Raw genomic sequence first — 20,523 nt, forward strand, 5'->3', positions numbered from 1 at the left:
CCGCCGCCGCCGCCGTGAGGGCGGCTCGGCCGCCGCGCCCCGCAGCCCGCCCGTGCAGCGACAGGCTCTCCTCGGTTGTCAGCGGCCGCTCCCGCCGCCCCAGGTGAGGGCCGAGCCGCCGGGACCCCTGCTGGGGCGGGGCGGGGTGGGGGAAAGGGGGCGCCGCCGGGGGTGGGGACGGCGGGCGGTGCGTGTTCGGCGGCCGCCGCTGCCGAGCCCCGGGGAACCGTCCGGCAGCGATGTGCGCAGTGCGAGAGCCCGCACCGCCTCGGGAGGAGACCGGAGTGCGGAGATCGAGTTCGCAGTGACTTCGGTTCCTCTCACGATGGATGGACACCAAGCTAGAGCTTCTCCTTAAAGATACTGATAACAGAGGTTTTCCTTTAAAAAAAAAAAGGGGGGGGGGAGGGGGGAGTGTGTGTGTGAAAAAAAAAATTAAAAAAATATATTAAAATAAGAGAGTAGCGATAACATATTCCGCATGGCTTTAAAGCATGGGTCAGAGGACTTGCACACGCATTGAAGTGGGCCATGCCCTTTCTTAAGCCGAGTCCTGCCATGGGAACGTTATTCTTGAGCGTCAGTTCTAACTTCGGCTGAAGAAGGCTGCTGAAACTTTGGACGTGGCTATAAAAATTTCCGTTTGAGTAGACAGCGTGAGAATTTGGTGGCTTCCTATTAATCGGCTGCCTGTCAGCTACGACCGGATTGCCGGAAGCGTCTGCCATGGGAAAGCTGCTTCATGCTGGCTCCTTTCTTCTGTTCCTGCCAAGGCATCTCCCGTTGGGCGCTGCCGGAGAGGGTATTCCAGACCTTTGGAGTGTCACAACTTTGTTGCCGTTTTTTTTAAATACATCATTGCTTAGGGCATCACAGAACCGAGAACACTATTAAAAATTAAGTGGTCGCTTAATACTGTGGACAGCAGCTGAACGAATATCCTCACTTTATTTGCAGCCATTTGTCATCTAGGTACATAAAAATTGCTTTGCTGTTTCTTCTTCTTATCTTCTGACTCCTTGTTACGAGGACTCGCGGCACTGTAGTTTTCTTGGAAAAAAAGAGGCATTTTCCTGTGATGTAGGTGGTATAATAGCGATACCCTGTAAGTGACTGACTCTAATTGTACCACCATAAGGGTGCATAATTGGTTCTCATTGCGACTTTTATACCGCTTTACCTCCTGGAGCACAGAATCTCGTACACACTTAGTACATCTAGTACACATGAAGTTTAGGTCTGTTTAATAAAGGTTAATATTTTAAATGAAGAAAACTAATCATCCTTATAAATTCAGTGACTTTTAACAGGCAGACTTCAGGTTTAATTTCTTTCTGTAGTTCTTTCAAAATTCATGTGTTACTTAATTCTATTACAAGACTAATTTCTTTCTATTTCCTTATAGTGCAATCGTGAGGTTTTTAAGGATTACAGTCCTGTCTCTATTATAATCTGTGTGCTGTCAGGCTCTTTGCAAGGGAGGGTAGGGCAAAACTTTGTGATTCAATACTTCCTGTAAGGGTATTTCCAGAAAGTACCAACTTTGTCACGTAGCCTTAGTCACTTCTGAAAATAATAACAAATGAATCATCCTGTAATTACAATTCTATATCAGTACCAAAGCCTCAGTGATACATTTGCTTACCTGAATGTAGAAGAGAATGCAGAAAGGGTTTTTTTTTTTTAGTATAGGTTAGGGTATTGGATTAGGAAAAAAGATACTCAAGATGGATGATAAACTAGAGCGCTGTGACTTTTTGGAGTCATGGTTTGGTTTAGTCTTCCTCACTCTTGGGCTGGGGCAGGCAGAAATGATCTTAAGGTCAGTAAGATGTGTTTAATGACGAGGATATTATGAGTAAGATGCTTCCTGGACTAAGGTTTCAGGCGTATGATGGTTAGAGATGACCTTTGGAGACCTTCTGGAGCCAGAGGTGAAAGGGGGCTCATGCTAGTTCAGCAGTCGCTGCCACTGTGGGAGGTACAGAAGGAAGCGGATCAGTTCGTTTGCTGTGAGACGTACCTCCCTCTGGCCTGCGAGCCAGGTGGTGTTTATACCACAGAACAGAATTAGCGGTGAGATGGGGGTTACATTAGCAAGGGGTTAGTTTGGGCTTCAGTGGTTTGAAAGTGGTGATGCTTGGCCATATAAAATTGGAGATGCTTGTTCTTCTGCAGTTAAAAGCTGTAGCATGGCTGGATTATTTTGGGGGTTTAATATTTGTGACAGTATCATCTGTGTAGAAGGTTTTTATCACTGTTAATGATGCTAGCTTTACAGATGGGACTACTGTGATGCACTTATATCTGATTTTTTAAATACAATTTTAGGTATAAGCATACATGGCTCCTGGTTTCTCAAATGAGAAGAAAACTGATGATGAACAGCCTTCAAAGTAAGATTCAGAAATTAATTATCTTGTCCAAGTTTACACTTACCTTCCTCACCAAACTCATAACACGCTCATTTAAAGATAAAGTTTGATACAAATATTCATTATAACATTGAGTATCTAGTAGAAGGTATTTTGACAAATGGAATCTTTATCTGCTTTAAGCAGATCTACACAGAGGGCTTTGCAGGCTAGCCATTTTCATTTATCACGACAGTGAATTTTTCCAAGCATAGGTGATGTTTTTATCTATCTATCTATCTATCTATCTATCTATCTATCTATCTATCTATCTATCTATCTATCTATCCATCCATCCATCCATCCATCCATCCATCCATCCCAGTGAGCTGTTGAAATATTGACTTTGGTTGCTGCATATGGCCAGACTTACCTGCTTCAAGAATTTGAACAAAGAGTTCAATCTGTTTCTCTGATCCTCAATTCAAGCTTATTGTAGTAAAACTATACATGCATGCTTAGTCCTCAGATACTCATGTTTTCTTTAAACCCCTAGTAGTTGGAGGTGCTTTACAACAGTGTGAGGGGAGTTAAATTGTCTGCTCCGTAGAGTTACAGCCCAAACGTTTTTATCAGATAAACTTTGCCTCTACTGTAAATCCAGGGCATTGGTCCTACATACAGGTAGTAATATGCTTACTTTTATTGCCCATTTTATCCCAGCATCCAATTCTGCAATTAGATCTGCGTGGGCAGATAGCCAGTGCAAGTTAGTAACAACCCCATTGCTGCAGTGAGGCGGCGGGTTGGGGAGTGTTGCTGGTAGGGTATGAGATGAAAAAGGTGAAAGACAGTCACTGCTGAGGAAGGAGGATGTATTTGGGCCAGACGTGAGGAAGTGGTGTTGGCCCATACCACGTGAATTTCCCTGTACTTTTAATGGAGGCCTAGCCTTCTCCCACTTTATTTCCTGGAGAGAAGCTTTTATTTTCAGTCTTCTCATAAAGAAGGAAATATTTATTGCTTGCCTGAGACCAAATTGCAAAGTGATTTCAAATCTTATCCTATCTGTATGTAAAAGCCATTCCAGTAAACATCAGCACAGCCAGCTACTTGGTCTGCATTAGTGAGTGACCCATTAACTATGGGTCCCACAAAAACGAACAGGAGTAATTCAGAGGACGCAGCGTGGGAATTCTGCTCACATGAGCTGGCAGACTCCTGGGGTGTCTGTGAGTTTCTGACGAGCCATAAACCTGCTCTTTCTTTCTCCTGGAGTCAAACAGGTCTCTTGGAGGGAAGAACAAAGGCAACCAAACCTTTGGTTCTCCCTCAGGCAGGATTTGTTTGAAGAGAGGCAAATGGGGCATGTGGGAGATGGAAGGGAATTACTACTGAAGGGGCGAACGAACCACCTGCTTTGTTGGGCTGCTTTTTCAATTGCTGAAGGTTGTAGTGTATGGTGGGCAGGGACAAATAGGGTGGATTGGGATGATACCTCTCTTTTTGTGCAGCTGCTGCTGGATAGTTTATGACATTAGAGAGAGGCTTTCAAGAACAGGAACAACTGTTATACTCGGAATCTTGGGGTTGTAACTATTTTCCTTGCTTTCTAAGGAACAGTCAGTGACCTCAGTATGGGGTCATCTAGGCTACTTTAGGCTTCTTAAGGTAACCAATACATCTTTTACAGGATTGACAGGTAAGATACAGGACCTACAGAAAAGCAATGCCTTTCTGGAGAGGCATTAGAAGACAGGCAAGATAACCTAAACCATCTGAAATAGTGCTAAATGCCTATGTTTAGGCTTCAGAGTTGTTCCTGAAAAAGTCTTAACAGTTTTACGTAAACTGTATAAACTCTAGGCAAGCTCTTTTGTCTCCTCTGACAAAGCAGTTTGAATTTGCTGAGCAATTCTGTGATTGCAGTGAGCCTTCACTGAGCTATTAAGTCATCTTCTTGTGTCTGGAAGATATTTATTGCTCAATTTCATCCCTCAGAAACTACTTTGAAGTACTGGCCAGTATTTTGCTTAAGCTTGTGATTATTGGCTAGTCTTTCCTACCTGTTTCAGCTGAACTTAAAACATAAAGCACAGAAGGCAAGCAATTTATGAGTCGATCAGCCTGCTTAGTTAGTCCACTACCAAATTTTCCATGAAGGTGATCCCACATGCTAAGTAGTTCAGTTTGCCTTCTTTGCCTTGTCATTTCCTGGTTCTTCAGAAAGATTTTTTTTTTTTTTTAAAGTTGTATCATTTCCTTACAGGAAGCAATTTAAGAGGAAGTGAACTTTTTTTACCTCTACCTCTCTCCCCCTTTTTCTTGCATATTTTTTTCTCTTCCGTGGTTTTCACTTTGTTTCAGATTTTCCATTTGCCTTTTTCCTCTCCTACTTCAGATCCTCTGTGCTTTTGTTACCAGTCTCATACCATAGAGTTTTTTCCTGGCTGGATGACAGAGTTGCAGTAAGCCAGATTGCCAGAAACACCCTTTGGGCCTACCTATAAAGCTCAAATTTTCAGCCCCTCTCAGGTGGTTAGGAGGGTCAGCCAAAACACAGAGATGAATTTTGCTTTTCAGCTTTGCTATAGATTGGCTATGTAGTAAGATGGTCTACTCAATATTCCCTGGACCTCCTCCCATTGTTGTGCTCACCATAAAGATCCACCCTGGTTCACAGCTTTAATATTGTTCAAGGTAGAGTTTGCACTGTTGCAAATGCATCCTACCATCTGGGCTTTTGTTCATCCTGTGCAATGACTGGAATGTTAAATATGTTATATGGTTTATTACAAGACATAAGGTGGTCATGAAGTTTAGGATTTCCTTAATGTAATGTGTGAGGAACCAAAATAAGATAGTGCAGGCATACTTGGGTGCGGCATTTCCCAACTTGCACTGCTTGCCTTTGCAAAATTAGCATCTGTTCAATGTAGGGATTTGTATATACTCTGTATGTTTCATAATGCTGCTGTCCTGGCAGAGAGAATTTTATCCATCTCTGCAACCCTCACCTGGAGAAGATGAAAGAAGACATCCTGTACCATTTTGCTCTTGGGACTGGTACCCATGATTTTCCAGCACTGTTTGGAGATGTAAAGGTAGGACACTTGATTTCATTCAGTGAGCCTAAGCTTTTCTGCAGAAGGTGGAAGTGTAGCTGTCTTCAGAGTAGGAAAACGTGTCAGCATACCACCAATTGAGGAATGTATGGAAAGGGAATAAGATTTTGTGGGTTCTCATCTCTCTCAGTATCAAGAAAAATTGGGGATAATTGTTTCTGACTGTCTCTTTTCATTCAGTAAGAAGGCAAATACTGCAGTCTCTGTTCAAGTGGAACTCTGTTTTGGGAGGCCTTCGAGCCAATATCTGTGTTATATTAGTTTAAACAGGATGAAGGTATTTGAGTGCTATATAGAAGGGGGGTGGTTTCCCCATAATTTTTCTTTATGGCCTATTTGAATGATTATGAAAAGAACCACGTCTGGGAATGCCAAGTTCCCTTACCAAGCTGAGAGGAGTGGCTGATATGCTGGAAGGCTGTGCTGCCATCCAGTGAGACCTGGACAGGCTGAAGAGCTGGGCCAAGGGGAACCTCATGAAATTCAACAAGAGCAAGTGCAAGGTCCTGCACCTGGGGAGGAACAACCCCATGCACCGGTACAGGTTGGGGGCTGAACTACTGGGAAGTGGCTCTGTCGAGAAGGACCTGGGAGTGCTGGTGGACAACAAGCTGACCATGAGCCAGCGCTGTGCCCCTGTGGCCAAGAAGGCCAACAGTATCGTGGGCTGCATTAAAAGGAGTGTGGCCAGCAGGTCGAGGGAGGTTATCGTCCCCTTCTATTCTGCCCTAGTGAGACCACATTTGGAGCACTGGGCCCAGTTCTGGGCCCCCCAGTTTAAGAAGGACAGGGAACTGCTTGAGCAAGTCCAGCGTAGAGCTACCAAGATGATCAGGGGACTGGAGCATCTCCCTTTTGAGGAAAGGCTGAGAGACCTGGGTTTGTTCAGCCTGGAGAAGAGAAGACTGAGGGGGGATCTCATCAATGCTTATAAATACCTGAAGGGTGGGGGTCAGGACGATGGGACTAGACTCTTTTCAGTGGTGCCCAATGACAGGACCAGGGGCAATGGGCACAAGTTGGAACACAGGAAGTTCCACCTCAATATGAGAAAAAACTTCTTTCCTGTGAGGGTGCCAGAGCAGTGGCACACGCTGCCCAGGGAGGTTGTGGAGTCTCCTTCCCTGGAGACATTCAAAACCCACCTGGATACGTTCCTGTGCCCCCTGCTCTCGGTGTGCCTGCTCAAGAGCAGGGGGGTTGGAGAAGATGATCTCCAGAGGTCCCTTCCAACCCCTGCCATTCTGTGATTCTGTGAATAGTTATGTGTTAACTGAAAGCATTTGCATCCTCATGTTGGTCTTTGCATGTTCTTTGATATACTGAATCGTGCAACTGATTTTGTTTTGTTGAATATTGTCCACCCCAGTTTGTATGTGTTGGAGGAAGTCCTTCACGGATGAAAGCTTTTACCACTTACATAGCTGAAGAACTGGGGCTTGCGAGCCCTGGTTGTGACTATCCTAACATCTGTGTGGGAACTGACCGTTATGCAATGTACAAAGTGGGACCTGTTTTGTCAGTCAGTGTAAGTATCACTTAACGGGATGTGGGACACAGGTCAATGGTGCTGTTCAAAGGAGAAAATACGCATGCACACTTCTTTTAAATGCTTAATAGACAGAGTCAGCTTTTTAAGTCTTTATCAGCCATGCTCAAAATAATGCAGTCCAGAATTCCTCTTTAGCCCTCTTCTTTTTTGTAAGAGGGCAAACCTCTGAGACCTTCATTCCTTTCTTGCCTCCTTTTTCCTCAGTGTACCACTGACGTGTTGCAGGAATGGCCTTATAAATTTTTTGAGCAGACTTACTGTTGCCTCATCCCTGTTCTGTATCCTGAATAAAGGGAAAAAAATGTCACTCGATGCACAGGGGGTACTGGAAAAAATGACTGTTTCATATCCAGAGCTAATAAGTATCTGCAGCGGCATTGTCAGATATGCTACCATAGCTTAAGAGCAGCATTCCACGGTACTTGTGCTGCCAACTCATGTATGCATTTTAAAACTTTATACCTTTTAATTTGTATATATGATTACATACTTCAGTTGCAATTGCATGACTGTAGATCATTCTGCACCCTTTCTATTGAGTTGTAATTGTCGCATTATCATGCAAGTTAAGGTGGATCTACATTTGCTGAACTTTGTGACTGAACCACAATGTCTGTATTTTGAAAAAAATTAGCTTAACTATTCACTGGCACTTTAGGTTGGTAAAAATCAGAGTGGGGATTTTGTAGTGTTCAATAAAAGTTCTGTGATGAAGTGCATTTGTTAGCTATTAAGAAAAGACACTGCTTATACTTTTGAGAATGTAAACATTTTATAATTCATGATTTTTAGAAATATTGTATTTCATCTGTAGTCTACCAAAGCCAGTGGGAGTCTTTCTGTTTACCTGTAGGAGCTTTTCAGTAGGCCCATAGGTCAGGGGTTTTTGTGGGAGCGAGGTGACATTTGGAAACAAATACCAGGAAGGAGCTATTTTTCAGCCCCTTCTTCCATATATATTTTGCATTGTCTATGTGAATGTCAAATACAAATTTCTGCTTTCATTTCAGCACGGTATGGGCATTCCTTCTATTTCAATCATGTTGCATGAGCTGATCAAGCTGTTGTATCATGCCAAGTGTTCCAACGTAACCATTATCCGCATTGGCACCTCTGGTGGAATAGGTATTTCCCCTCTTGATTTCTTTTTTTCTTAAAAGCAAAGCATCTTTGTAGGAGAGTAAAGCATCTCTCTGCAAATAAGTGGTTGATGGTCAGAACAGCTTTCTGCAGGAGATGAATCATTTTGCTTCTGTAATTTTGAAAGAAGAGGCAATATCTGTCTCTGGATAGAGAAAATGCACTTAAGACATACGACAACGTGAGGAGAAGGACATTCCTGTCCTGTATGAAAAGTATGAGATAAAGACTATATAGCAAAAAATGATACATTTAGTTCTTTCAGAAATTATTTGTAATAATAAACTGAAGCAGCCAGCCGTGCACAAAAAAAATTCTCTTGGTGAATTCAGGGGCAAAACTGCCACCTTTAAAAGAAGAGGGTGGGTCAAGACGTATGTTTTATGTGTGCAGAAACAAAGCATTAACTACATTGTGAAGCTGTATCTATTCCTTTTTACTGCAGGTCTGGAGCCAGGCTCAGTGGTTATAACTAAGCAGTCAGTAGATGCCACCTTCAAACCTCAGTTTGAACAGGTTATTCTGGGAAAGACTGTAACTCGCAGTACAGACCTAGATGAACAGCTAGCTAAGGAACTGATGGAGTGCAGTAAAGAAATCAATGAATTCAATACAGTCATTGGAAACACTATGTGCACTTTGGATTTCTACGAAGGTAAGGCTGGCAACAGTCTAACAGAGTATATTGGTAAGCAGCAATAGATAAATACTGAATAATATTTTAACATTAAGGTTCCAGTTCACTGGACAGAAGGCATTCCCTACTTTGAGTTGTCTTGTCAATTGTAACTAACCTGTTTCTTGTATATGTAAAATCAAGCATTGTGCTTAGCAGTTTGCTGTATTGAACTTGTAGTTTTGTGGAGACTTATTTCCTCCCAGCTCTGAATAGATCCTCTGGAATACATACAGTCTACTGTACGCTTTTCATGTACTCATCAGCTAGGTATGTTTGTCAAAAAGTTTCTGTGATTTACTGAGGCATCCTAGAGGATTAGAGGAGTAAGAATTATTTGTGGCTGTTTTGGGGTTGGGTATTTCTTGCACTGGTGAAGTATCTAAAGTAAATCTTTTCTAAAAGAAGCATTGGAACTGGTTTCCTGGGTGCATTTTGAGCAAAGCAGTGACCAGACAACTGAAGACAGATTCTGCTGAGTTGCGTCAATGATGCTACATAGGAGGGGCAAACCTCCAATGCTTACTTTGGATAAACATACAGACATTCAGGTGCTTTTATGATCTCCCAAGTCTATTCACAAACATCTTTCAGATCTTATGAGAACAGAGAGTAGATGTCACCTGATACTACTTTCTCTAGCTGTTACTGAATAGGTGGCAAAGGGGGCAATGCAGAGGGGAACATATGGTCTTAGTAGTGCTCAGGCTTGGTCAGGAGTGGACACTGTCAGTGTGTGTATCTGCTCAGACACCAATCACAGTTGCAAGCTACACTAAAAAAAGGTGTCAGGAATGTTTTTGAACTCACACAGCAAAACCTGAGAACAGGCTCAAAGGCATTAATTTAGTATAACTCCTGAAAACAAAAAGATACTGAGTAAAACACTGTGTAATTTAACTTTACTGTATGTAACCTGCTGCTGTTTTATCTGTAGGCATTATTCTTGAGTAATTTGAATAAACTAATTTCCTCAAAAAATTATAATATTATTAGCTTAAGAGGCTCTTCATCTCTTACCCTAAAGAGTTAGTAAGTAATAAAATGTTCATCCTTTAAAGGTAGCGTCAGGAAAGCATTTTAGAGTCTGGCAGTTTTTCTAGACAATGATTAAACATAGGAAAAATGCAGCGCTTCCCTACACCTTCAAGTTTGTTGCTGAATTTTCATGTATGCCGCACATGCGGGAAACTGCTACTTACATTTTCCTGTTTATGAATTTGAGAATTTAAGCCGGAGAAGACCAATTATGTTACTGTGACTCACATTATAAAAGATACAAGTAATATGTAGAAGCTCTAGCAATAGCTAAGAATCACTTTGTCCTGTTTGTCTTCTGCATGAAAATAAAGAGTAGTAGTAAAAGCTGGACACTGTGTTGGGGAAACTGCGATAATTGGGTGTTTTAGAAAATGAGTTTGTTCTGTGACGTCATCACTGAAAATTTCTACAAAATGACTGTGTAGGACAGGGCAGGTTGGATGGTGCGATCTGCTTGTATACTGAAGAAGAGAAACTGCAATATTTGAAGGAAGCTTACGACTCTGGCGTCAGAAACATAGAGATGGAGTCTTCTGTGTTCGCAGCAATGTGTAATTTCAGCGGTGTCAAAGGTAAGCTAGCTTAAAGTCACTTTATTCAAGCTATAGGAAGTTTTCTGCATTGCAGGGGGTTTGTAGTAAAAACGGCGAATGAGGTGTTAACATACCTTCTGCATATAAAAAAACCCAGTTCTGGTTATAGTTTTGTTGCTATGATTGTTTGATTTGTGTCATATGTATTCATAACTTATGCAAACTTGCCCACATAGTTCTTCTAGAGTTTAGTTCTGTCATGTGCTATTCCAGCCCATGGCAAGCACATAAGTCATTAAAGCACCTAATTACCCCATAGCATTAATTTGTTTTCTTCAGTTAGTCTTTGAAATTTACAAGAAGCAACTGGTTAATTTAAGCAATCAGGTGATTCTCATATACGTAAAACTATAATCACTTTCTATACTTCCGTATCAAATTGAAAGTGTGTTTCTTGTAGACTTATGGCTTGAAGATTTTTAGTAGCATCATGAATAGACCATTCTTAATCATAAAAGGAGTTTTAAATTTTTTGTACACAGCTTACTTTTTTTCAGTGAAGATCAGAGAGTAAAAAAAAAAGCTACTACAAATAATGTAATACAGGGCCATTCTATTTACCATGTTAGCTATAGTCTCTCACTTCCCTTGGCAAGGCATTTGCCAATTTAAAACACTGGTGTTTCTCACACTTCCTTAGACTCAAGAACAAAATGAAGAAAAATAAGCAAAAAGGCCATTGGTTATATCAAACGTCCTCAGTTCTTACTGACTTGAGAGTGATTTAAAAACCCAACCCATGCTATCACTGAGCCAATAGGGAGCCAGGTCCTTTTTGCTGTCTCTACTTTGTAGGTCTGTAACGTGTATTTACCGCTTGTGCTCTGCAAATCATCACTAGCAGAAACCCCAGAGCTCAGCTTGAGCGAAAGGAGGGGTTTTACCTGTGGGGCTCTGATAACCAAAAGGCAGCAGATGAGCCTGAGATGGTCCATGAGATCCTCATGTACTTGCAGTGCTCCCCATCGTAAACGTTGAAACGGCTCCTCTGCTGGTTCCCAAGGGATGGCATCTACAGCACAGGGATTTGAGCCGGGGGTAAGGTAGATACAGGCGGGCTGCTAACGACATCTGCTAGAACAGTGTCTCTGATCACTTCCTATCAGTCAAGTCATGGGTACTTATGAAAGGTAATTCCTATGCAGGAAAACATCAGACTCATGATATAAGTATCTGCAGCTGCCTGCAAGCTCTTGCTTTATTAATGTAGTGATCAATATCTTAAACTTTGTAACTCTTTTTTTTTTTTTTTTAATCATCCACAGCCTGCTAGTCCCCTAGCACCTTATGGTACTGTGCATCGTTTTTGTTTTTGTTTTTTTTTTTTCTCTCTCATATTTCTAATCATCTAGCTGTTTGTTCAAATATTTATGCTTTTGGACTGTAGAAGTGCCAGAATGTCATTCCTAACTAATGCTGTCTTTTAATTTCTAGCTGCTGTAGTGTGTGTCACTCTTCTGAATCGGCTTGAAGGGGATCAGATTAGCAGCCCACATGATGTGCTTGTGGAGTATCAGCAGAGACCGCAAAAGTTAGTGGGATATTTCATTAAGAAAAGGCTTGGGAAAGTATGAAATTCCCATCTTTGTTTTGTAGAAGCCAGGAGGCTTTTGCACAGCTGAAGTCATGGTCATGACTTCTGTACATTAAAGGTCTTTTGCCTCAGAATACTTCACAGCATTCCGTGTGTCTGTGGAAGTTAACCATTATGTCCCTGTGCTTTGGGAAGTGAATGTGCTGATTGGCTTCCAGTTAAGTTTTGCTTAGTTATGCATTGCTGGATATGAGACTCGCTTTCCTGTGGACTGGAAAAGGGATCTATTGTGAAGGACAAACCTGCTATAATATATGAAAAAGCTTTATCTATCCCTGCTGTAAAACAAAAACTAGGAAGAAAATCGAACTTCATTGCCAAGTACCTGCAAACCACCAAATTAAAATTAATTTAAGAATGCTAATACCTTTCTTGTTGTTATAAAAAAATTATATAAATTATAATGGTCTTTGTTGCTTTACTTGTAAAGAAAATTTAAAGTGAATGCAGTTTATTTTTTGCAAACTTTGACAAATAATAATATTTTCATATATTAAAATTTAATGAAATTGCCAAGTGTGGGACTGAATTTTCTAAGCATTAAGGACTTGACACTGAGCTGTTGAACGTCTGTACTTTCTAGATATTGATCCAACAAGGTCATTCATATCCCATTTTAACTATATGATTGAATCAATGGCCAGGAAACATTTATGCATTAAGTAATTTTGCATTGAAGAACCTGAAATCTTTTGCTGAATCAAGGCTTCTGCGTACTGAAGAGGAACCACAGGCATTCAGGAGATGCCTGTTCACAGGACTGCATTATGGTAGTTCATTTTTCTTTCCTTTTACTTTGTTCCTTTTCAAATTTTTTTTCCATCTCCATGTCTTCGGGATGTAACACTCACTGTTGTAATGGTTCCTAGTTCTGGAAAACTGGAGAATACCTATTGACTGTACATGCCATCAAAGCCATTTCTGCCATTTTTTCCTCTACCATTGGCCTAGTGTTTGTTGTTGTGGTTTTGTGTTTTTTTTTTTTTTAAATCATACATGTCTATCTCCCCACACCCCCCATGGCAGTGGGGGGTCCAGTTCTAATAGGAGTCACAGGTCAAAAGGCTCTGAATGAACTATCAGAACAGCTGTCACTGATCCAGTTATATGAGATTTTCTTTCAAGGACTGTAATTTGCAACACTGTTAACAAGCATGAGTTCAATCTAAGAGGCAGCGATGCATTAGTAGGCCCATTCACCAAGAAGTGGCAGAAACTGGAAGCAATGTGATGAAAATAGTAAAAAAGGAAGGGATGACTCTTGTGAAGAGGAAACTATCAATGAGGATTAGTCTCCTTAAATTTGATGAATTTTCAACTGGAGAACAGATAAAAAGGTAAAAATATTAGCTTTTTAAAAAATTTACTAGTTTAGTCTTCCTTTGATTTTTAAAAACACATTTTCTCATTTATGCTCAGGATAGACAGTGATTATAAGTTTTTCAGAGAAAGCCTTTTTTTCCCTAAGCTTAAGGGAAGGAGTCAGTTGGGAATGGCTCCACATTTTTTTGAACTGATCCTCCCTTATTTAAAAAAAAAAACAAGCCAAACATCTGTGTGTGACTATGCCTAGTGCTTGCCTGGGCATTGCACAAAGCCCTGTGAGGCCTTCTGGGAAACGTGCAGCACAGCACATCCTTGTTCTGCAACCTCCTGTTCCCAGAACAGTAGCAAGGAGGTAAAAAGAGGATCGATCCCTTGAGAAACAACATGCTGTGCTCTAGGCTGGAGAGACGCTTACACCAAATTGACTGGTATGGGTTTGGAGGAGGCAGTTTGCTGTTGTAAAAATAATACTTCATTAAGAAAACAAACACCTCCTGTGGCTTGGTGAAGCTCTGGGGAAGTGTATTACTGCAGTTTTCCTGGAGGTATGAATCTGAAATGGTGTCATTTGCCTTTTTAAAGGAAGGACAGCAAGAATCTGGAAACTGGTTAAAAAGAAAAGAAGTTCTTAAATCATTTAACACTGTGAGCTGTCAATTAAAACGACAAAGCTTTTGTATTTATTTGCACTCATATAAAGTAGGCGCTTCTATTTTGATAACTGATGTGAAAACTCTTACGTGCTACATGCTGAAATATAACTAGCAGTGTGGCCTGACTGAGCTGGAGCTAAGGTTGAAGCATTTGTGGAGTGAGGCAGCTGTTCTATTAAATCAATACACAAGACCCTAGCAGAAACCCCTGGAAGACTTTAGTCATTCACTTTTCACCACTATGTCCTTTCTGCTTCCCACTGTTCCTTAGGACAACGTACTTCTGCCTCTGCTAAAATTTTTTTTTTTCCTGTGCTTCGTAACAGACGGAGCAAAGGGATGTATGACAACTTAAAATTAGAATTCAAAGGAGGCCAAGTATCCTGCTGTTTCTACTGGTCACCATCCTGTAATGCTGTATTCCTAATGCAAGAGGGTGCTCTATAGACACATCTTACGCGGAACAAAATACTTGCCTTAGCTTCAGAGGAAGCTTGCCAGAATGTTACCCTGATAAGAACGATTGTATTTTCCCTTGTGACTGCAACTGGACAGAGAGATAAAGAATTGAGTAAGCTGTGTGCATCCGGCAGTGAAGTTGCCTTCCTGTAGGTTTTACAAAGACACCCACAAAGAATTATAAAATATTTAACAGGTTTTTATATGCAAATCAATTCTTTAATATTAGTCATTTGCATTCTTTCTGTAGACCATGAATCAGGATATGAAGTGGTGATATTTTTAAAAGCATATATTATATTATGTACATGTTTGATATTTCATAGGTATATCTACAAATCCTGCAAACCCTGGAAACCTCAGTTTCAAATCAAAGGCCGCCTTCTGCTTTCTACGCCACGCTGTACCTGGCAATACACTGCAGAATCCGTTTAAGGATAAAAGCAAGGAGGAAGGTAGAAAATACAGATAGAGTGGAAGTGTTAAGGGAGAAAAGCAGTGGTTTCTACCAACGGTTTGTTCTGTGATTCATGGTGTTCTTCTGGCCTGTTCCTACCTTTTTGTTAAAGGACTGGTTGAGACCATAATGAAGATAGGCTAGAAGGCATTTGTTTCACATTTGCAAGAGACTGAGAATGTGCAGTAACTTGATTAGTGACTCGAAGGAGTGGATTTTTATTTTTGGCATCTTGATATACTTCAGAGAAGGATTTTCTTAACTGGAAGGTATGAGAAAACCTGAAAATGAATACTTTGGAATGACCTATTGACAGAAGTGCTTAGAGTACAAGTGTTTTTATCTGTCCTTTAAAAAACAAATACAATAATTCAGTAATGTCAGTATTTCTTGAAAATACACAGACCTAATATGTAGTATATTTTTAAAAAATTCTTCCGAAGAAAGGATTTTCAGTGCATTATGCAACAGAACTGGATTTTCTTCTGCAGTCTGGATCTCAATATATTCCTAAATAAAATGTTTAGACAGTTGAATCAGAAATGTATTTCATTTCCATTGACAAGATAGGTGACAGAAACTGAAGCATGAATGTTTTTAGATTTGCCCATCAGCACTCAGTTATGTTCTGAATGCAGTGCTCAGTAGTCCAAGCAGCAAACTGAGCTTTGGGATCGGATCTGTGTAGAACAACTGAACACAAAAAAGCACAGTCATGTGCTTTAATTACACTATTACAGTTTGCTACAAGGTATTGAGGTTTGCTTTACCTGAAAGTTTCTCAGTCTTTAAGCTGGAGTAACTTAAATACATGCTGCTTCTTTCTAGAAGAATTACTATTTAATATTATACTCCAGAGTATGAATTCAACTACAGTTTAAAAAGTCTTCTGCCTGAAGAGAAAGGAGGTAACTGAATAGAATAACATTAAATCTGAAACTCTAAGGTACAATAATAGCAGAAAGAGTAATGCTGACAGGGGCAATGCTTTTGCTCAGGCTACAAAGAAAATGCAGCAGCAGGAAAAGACAACCAGAGCCGGTTTTACATGATACAGAAACCTGATTCCAGATACTTCTTGTTGGTGCTGAGCTTGCAACTGTGAGAAAATTTTCAGTTTACTATCAGTCTGTCATATGACAAGAATAAAATTCCTAGAGCTGCCCAGAAGCTCGAACAAACCACCAGCCTCCTTGTGAGATTGGGTCTGTTTTATTTGTTTAATGTGTAGCTCCATTTTAATCAGCCGTATTATTTTGCCTTGGCCACAGCTATCATTTTTCATCATATCCTGACTTTGCAAACAGGAAGCGTCTCCCATGAAAGATGCTACTAATTGATGTCATCCTGCAGGCGCTTTGTCTGCAAAGCAGGTCTGTGCCATGTAAATGTTTACAAGTAGTACTCCTAATAATGTTAAAAGGAAAGCCTTGTGATCACGCAATAAACCTGGTGAAAGAAATTGTGGGTGGTGATAGGAAAATATGCTGGTTTACCAGATTCCCAGCCATATTCTCACATGATTTGACTTCATTCCTGTCTACCAAACAGTATTTTTGGCTCCTGGGCTTTAACCTATTTAACATATAAAACTATGTTTCTTTGAAAGTGCTTGCCAACGTACTCTAATTAGCTTATACTAAAACAGTAGGCTAGACATGGCGTGTTGATAATATTATATTATAAAGCACTCAAGTTTTAAAACCAGAGATAGATGCTGGCAGAAAGTTCTCTGCCTTTTCTGCTCCAGTGGTTTTGGATATCTTCCACATTGTAAGAGTAAACTTTCAAGTTAAAACCGAGACAATGCCTGCTAAACCTAAGCAGAAGCAGAAAAGGGAGATCACTCTGTCTTGTACTCGGAGACCCGAATCTGAGTGTATTTTTTTTTCCATTCATTCCGGAAGGAATGGATGGAGCACATGATGAAATATATGACCTTCTAATTTGCCCTGCAATATTCAAGATGTTGCTGTTGACTGCAGCCACTCTGTTAAGGAGCCCTGAAAGGATATAATTTATTTAGCCTACCAGCAACCATGCTACATTTGAACTTTTTAAAGCTCTTTCTACAAGCAACTATTAAGCAAAGCTGCTATTTAAGGCTGGTACTTGCATAGGATGCTACTTGACACTGTACTGATGAAACCTAGACCACTCAAAAGAGCTTCCAGGGTGGAAGCAATATAGTTGATGTGTCTTTCCAAAAATACTCAGAACCGATTTGCTTTTCCTGCCTGTGTGCTTAATTTTTAATATTATAATCTCTTTTGTGCCAGGGTTTTGTTGTGGTGGGTGGGAGGCGGTGGTTTGGTTTTGTATTTCTATAACATTGCGAATAATTACACTCAAGCTCATACATCCTGTTTCTTCTAAAATTACTTTTAGCAGTAATTTCCGAGAATGCCATTGCAGGGATTGTTCTTGGTTGAATGTTTATGAGGTACCTTTTGCTTTCATAAATTTTGTTCTAGAAAGAACAAGTCATCTACCATACATGCCATATGGAGAACACCATACTAGGCAAGAATTAATTTATTTAGGAAAGGACAATGGTGTATGAGGGCAAATGAAGTTAACAGAACTCACTAGTGAAAGGTGTTTGTCTATTGTGTGTCTCATAGAGTAACATGAGGAGTCAGTAGTTCATTAGTACTGAATACTAATTTCATATAAAATAGTTGTTTCCTGTATCCATGAAAAGCTGTTTAGCATTAAAAAACAGAATGCAACCTTTATTAGTATGTAATTAAATAGAGCGTAAGAAATTATGCACATCACACAGTCGGATGAGCAGAGATTTTGCAGAATTACTTGTTCAAAATAATTTGGCGAATGGTTCATGTGAGCTGTTTAGCTTACATAGTTACAGTCAGAAACTGCCCTCCATATTAGTTCCTTTGATAAATAAATACTCGTAATTCATTATGCTGACTGATAAGTTTATAATTTCCTACAAATGGCACGCTATAGATTCTGCTCTCCAGCTTTCCAAAACGGCTGTGTCAGCCCATACATATGTTCACAATATTCCATTATTGACAAATATTTGTTCAGAAATGCATATGCCAGCCATGCACAGAATTTTCGTCTCAGCTACCTCAAAATTTCGCCTTTGGTCCTAGTGAGGAAAATTACCGTACATACTCTGAAAGGGCAGGGGTTTTAGCATTGCTTGACTAAAAGCGGAAACAGCAGTGTAAATTTGGGGTTTCCCTGTGCAGGGACAGGAGTTGGACTTAATGATCCTTGTGGGTCCCTTCCAACTCAGGACATTCTATGAGTCTATGATCCCTTATGCAAATGCCAAGCCAGCTGTGAAGTAGAGCTTCTTGGTGAGGTATGTTCTTCCTTTCTGGTGGTTTGCCCAGCTACACTTTGCCACCATAGGGCTCACGAAGAGGAGAGCCCCAGAGTGGGGGGATGATGGGAGAGGTGAGGCGTGGGGGACATGTGGCTCTGTGGCACAGCACGGGGGCTGCTCTTCAGCGCTGGAGGAAACAGAAAGATGGTAACGTGCTTGACGACTGCTGGAGGTATGCGTTTTGCCGGTACCACAATGATGGAGGAACAGAGTGGGAAGTAGGTGTTAGTGGAAGAAGAGAGGATGTGCTCAATAGACCCACCTTCATACATAATTAATCCTGCTTTAAAATGCTTAGCATCATTCAGGTAAACACTGAACTACTTAGCTTTTTAGTACGGCCTGAGGACTTTCACATTTCTTTTTAAAGCTAAATGATTACTTCAGTAATTTTTCAGTCTCAGAGCAGAGAAAATAAAAGGAAGTCCCACCATATTTGAGGAATAAAGGCATTCAACTAGTCATATTCAGCTGTGACTGCATCTGTGATTTCTGCTTTGCTGAGAGGTGATTTTTTACCAGTATGTAAAAATTTATGAACTCATGACAGCTATACAATCTATTTTTTCTCTGCTACCTGAACCCATGGAAAATGTAAAAATTAAACCAGAAATTGACATAATTTCAAATACAAAGATTTTTACAGATTAATCAGTCAGTTTAACATGAAGTGGGGTAATTAAGCTTCACAACATGCTCTGGAGGGCCAAAAACTGCTGCTGGGTGACCCAAATCCAAACCCTGGGAAACGGAAGCTCAGGCACTGGACATAAGACATCAGCTGAACCTCATCCCATGGAAACAGGCAGAGCTCAGTGGACTTACAGATGTGCAGTTGCTCATTGCAGAAGTATCAGGCTTATTAATTTCTTAGATTGCTGCCTTAGCTCAAATGTAGTGGAAGTTGGATTCCTCACTAGTGACTTTTGTATGCAAAAAGTTTTTACATTTTTTGGGATTTTACTCTTAATGTGGAAAAGTAGCTGTGAATGTCGTCTCTTGCATTCAATAGTAATGCATTTTGCAGAGCCAGTAATGATGCAATTTATGCAGCAATAATGAGAAATAAAGAATATTTGTTCAGGCATCACACTGTCCTAATGCTTGTGTTTGTGTGATTCATGATTCTGATTATAGGTGGTTTGAATCACGTTCTATAGTGGCTGTGTTATGTGTCTCCATTCACCACAGAGAGAGCTTTTGGCGATCAGATTCTATCTTAGGCAATTCATCTGGGTAGAGCAAAACACACAGAAAGTTTACTCCTCTGCTCAAGGTAGCATTCCAATTTGGTAGGGCAGTCATCCTCACCCCCTGGGTAAAACAGCACAGCTCTGCAACGCCAGACACCTGCTGTGTCTCCAAGTGTCCCTGCTGCCACAGGTATGCGCAGGCTCCCCTCCTGCAGATCCCCCCACTCAGCCCCAGGAATTGCCCTCCCTCCTCTTTGCTGAAGGAAACGCTGGAAGACTGATTTTAATTCTGGGTGGCATGTAGGAATTAATTAACACAGTTTTCTGACTTGTCGGAATATTCCACCTTTATGTAGGTAATATATACCTAAAAAGGAGAACGAAATGTCAAACACACACCCTTTATAAGATAAAATGAAACAGTTGCATGATGATGCAATGGGACCACCACAGCACTACACATGTACTTATAAGGGTGCTCTAGAAGTACACAGACATTTACAGGGCTACGTGTTTAAACAATGTACTTATTTTCCTAGTATTCTTTTTTTCTAAAAATCTAAGCATATGTATGCAAAATTACATTAACACTGCAGTGACAGAAAGTCATCAAACTGGAAAAAAACAAATGTGTGTTACATATTCTTTTTTTTCCCCTGCTGTTTGCATTCATTTTTATTCCAGAAAAATAGAAACAAGTGCAGAATATATACTGTGGCTTAAGGACCCTGAAGGCATTTATACAAACCCATCCCCTTACTGTTCACTGCACTGAGAAGCAAATGGAAAAACGAGATTCCTCAATGAATACAAAACAAGAGGCGGAAACATAATCTCATCTTCCCTCAGTAAGCAGGCAAATCTCTTGCACCATTCCCTAGTGCCGGAATTAAACAGCTTGTGAATAACGTGTTCAGGCTGCTTGGTGAGATGATTCTAAGTTAGAAAGTCCTTAAGAAGCCACTCTGCAAGTGGATGAAGAAAAGAAAAGACGAT

At 40.6% G+C, this 20,523-nt stretch overlaps 1 protein-coding gene across 3 annotated transcripts; it reads left to right on the top strand.

The window, feature by feature from the left end:
- On the top strand, positions 1-12,587 carry UPP1 (uridine phosphorylase 1). Of its 3 annotated transcripts, none has more exons than XM_075084327.1 (8): positions 1-103; positions 2,332-2,396; positions 5,341-5,458; positions 6,849-7,007; positions 8,042-8,156; positions 8,617-8,826; positions 10,314-10,460; positions 11,916-12,587. In XM_075084327.1, the coding sequence occupies exons 2-8, from the start codon at positions 2,344-2,346 to the stop codon at positions 12,053-12,055; spliced, it is 942 nt and encodes a 313-aa protein (XP_074940428.1). In that variant the 5' UTR covers positions 1-103; positions 2,332-2,343; the 3' UTR covers positions 12,056-12,587. The 3 variants fall into 3 exon arrangements, with proteins under 3 accessions (XP_074940428.1, XP_074940430.1, XP_074940429.1); XM_075084329.1 differs by lacking the exon at positions 1-103 and adding an exon at positions 158-972; XM_075084328.1 differs by lacking the exon at positions 1-103 and adding an exon at positions 190-375.
- Positions 12,588-20,523: the final 7,936 nt, after the last annotated feature.

This window comes from Phalacrocorax aristotelis, chromosome 2 (assembly GCF_949628215.1).
Source record: "Phalacrocorax aristotelis chromosome 2, bGulAri2.1, whole genome shotgun sequence".
NCBI classification, from domain to species: Eukaryota; Metazoa; Chordata; class Aves; order Suliformes; family Phalacrocoracidae; genus Phalacrocorax; species Phalacrocorax aristotelis.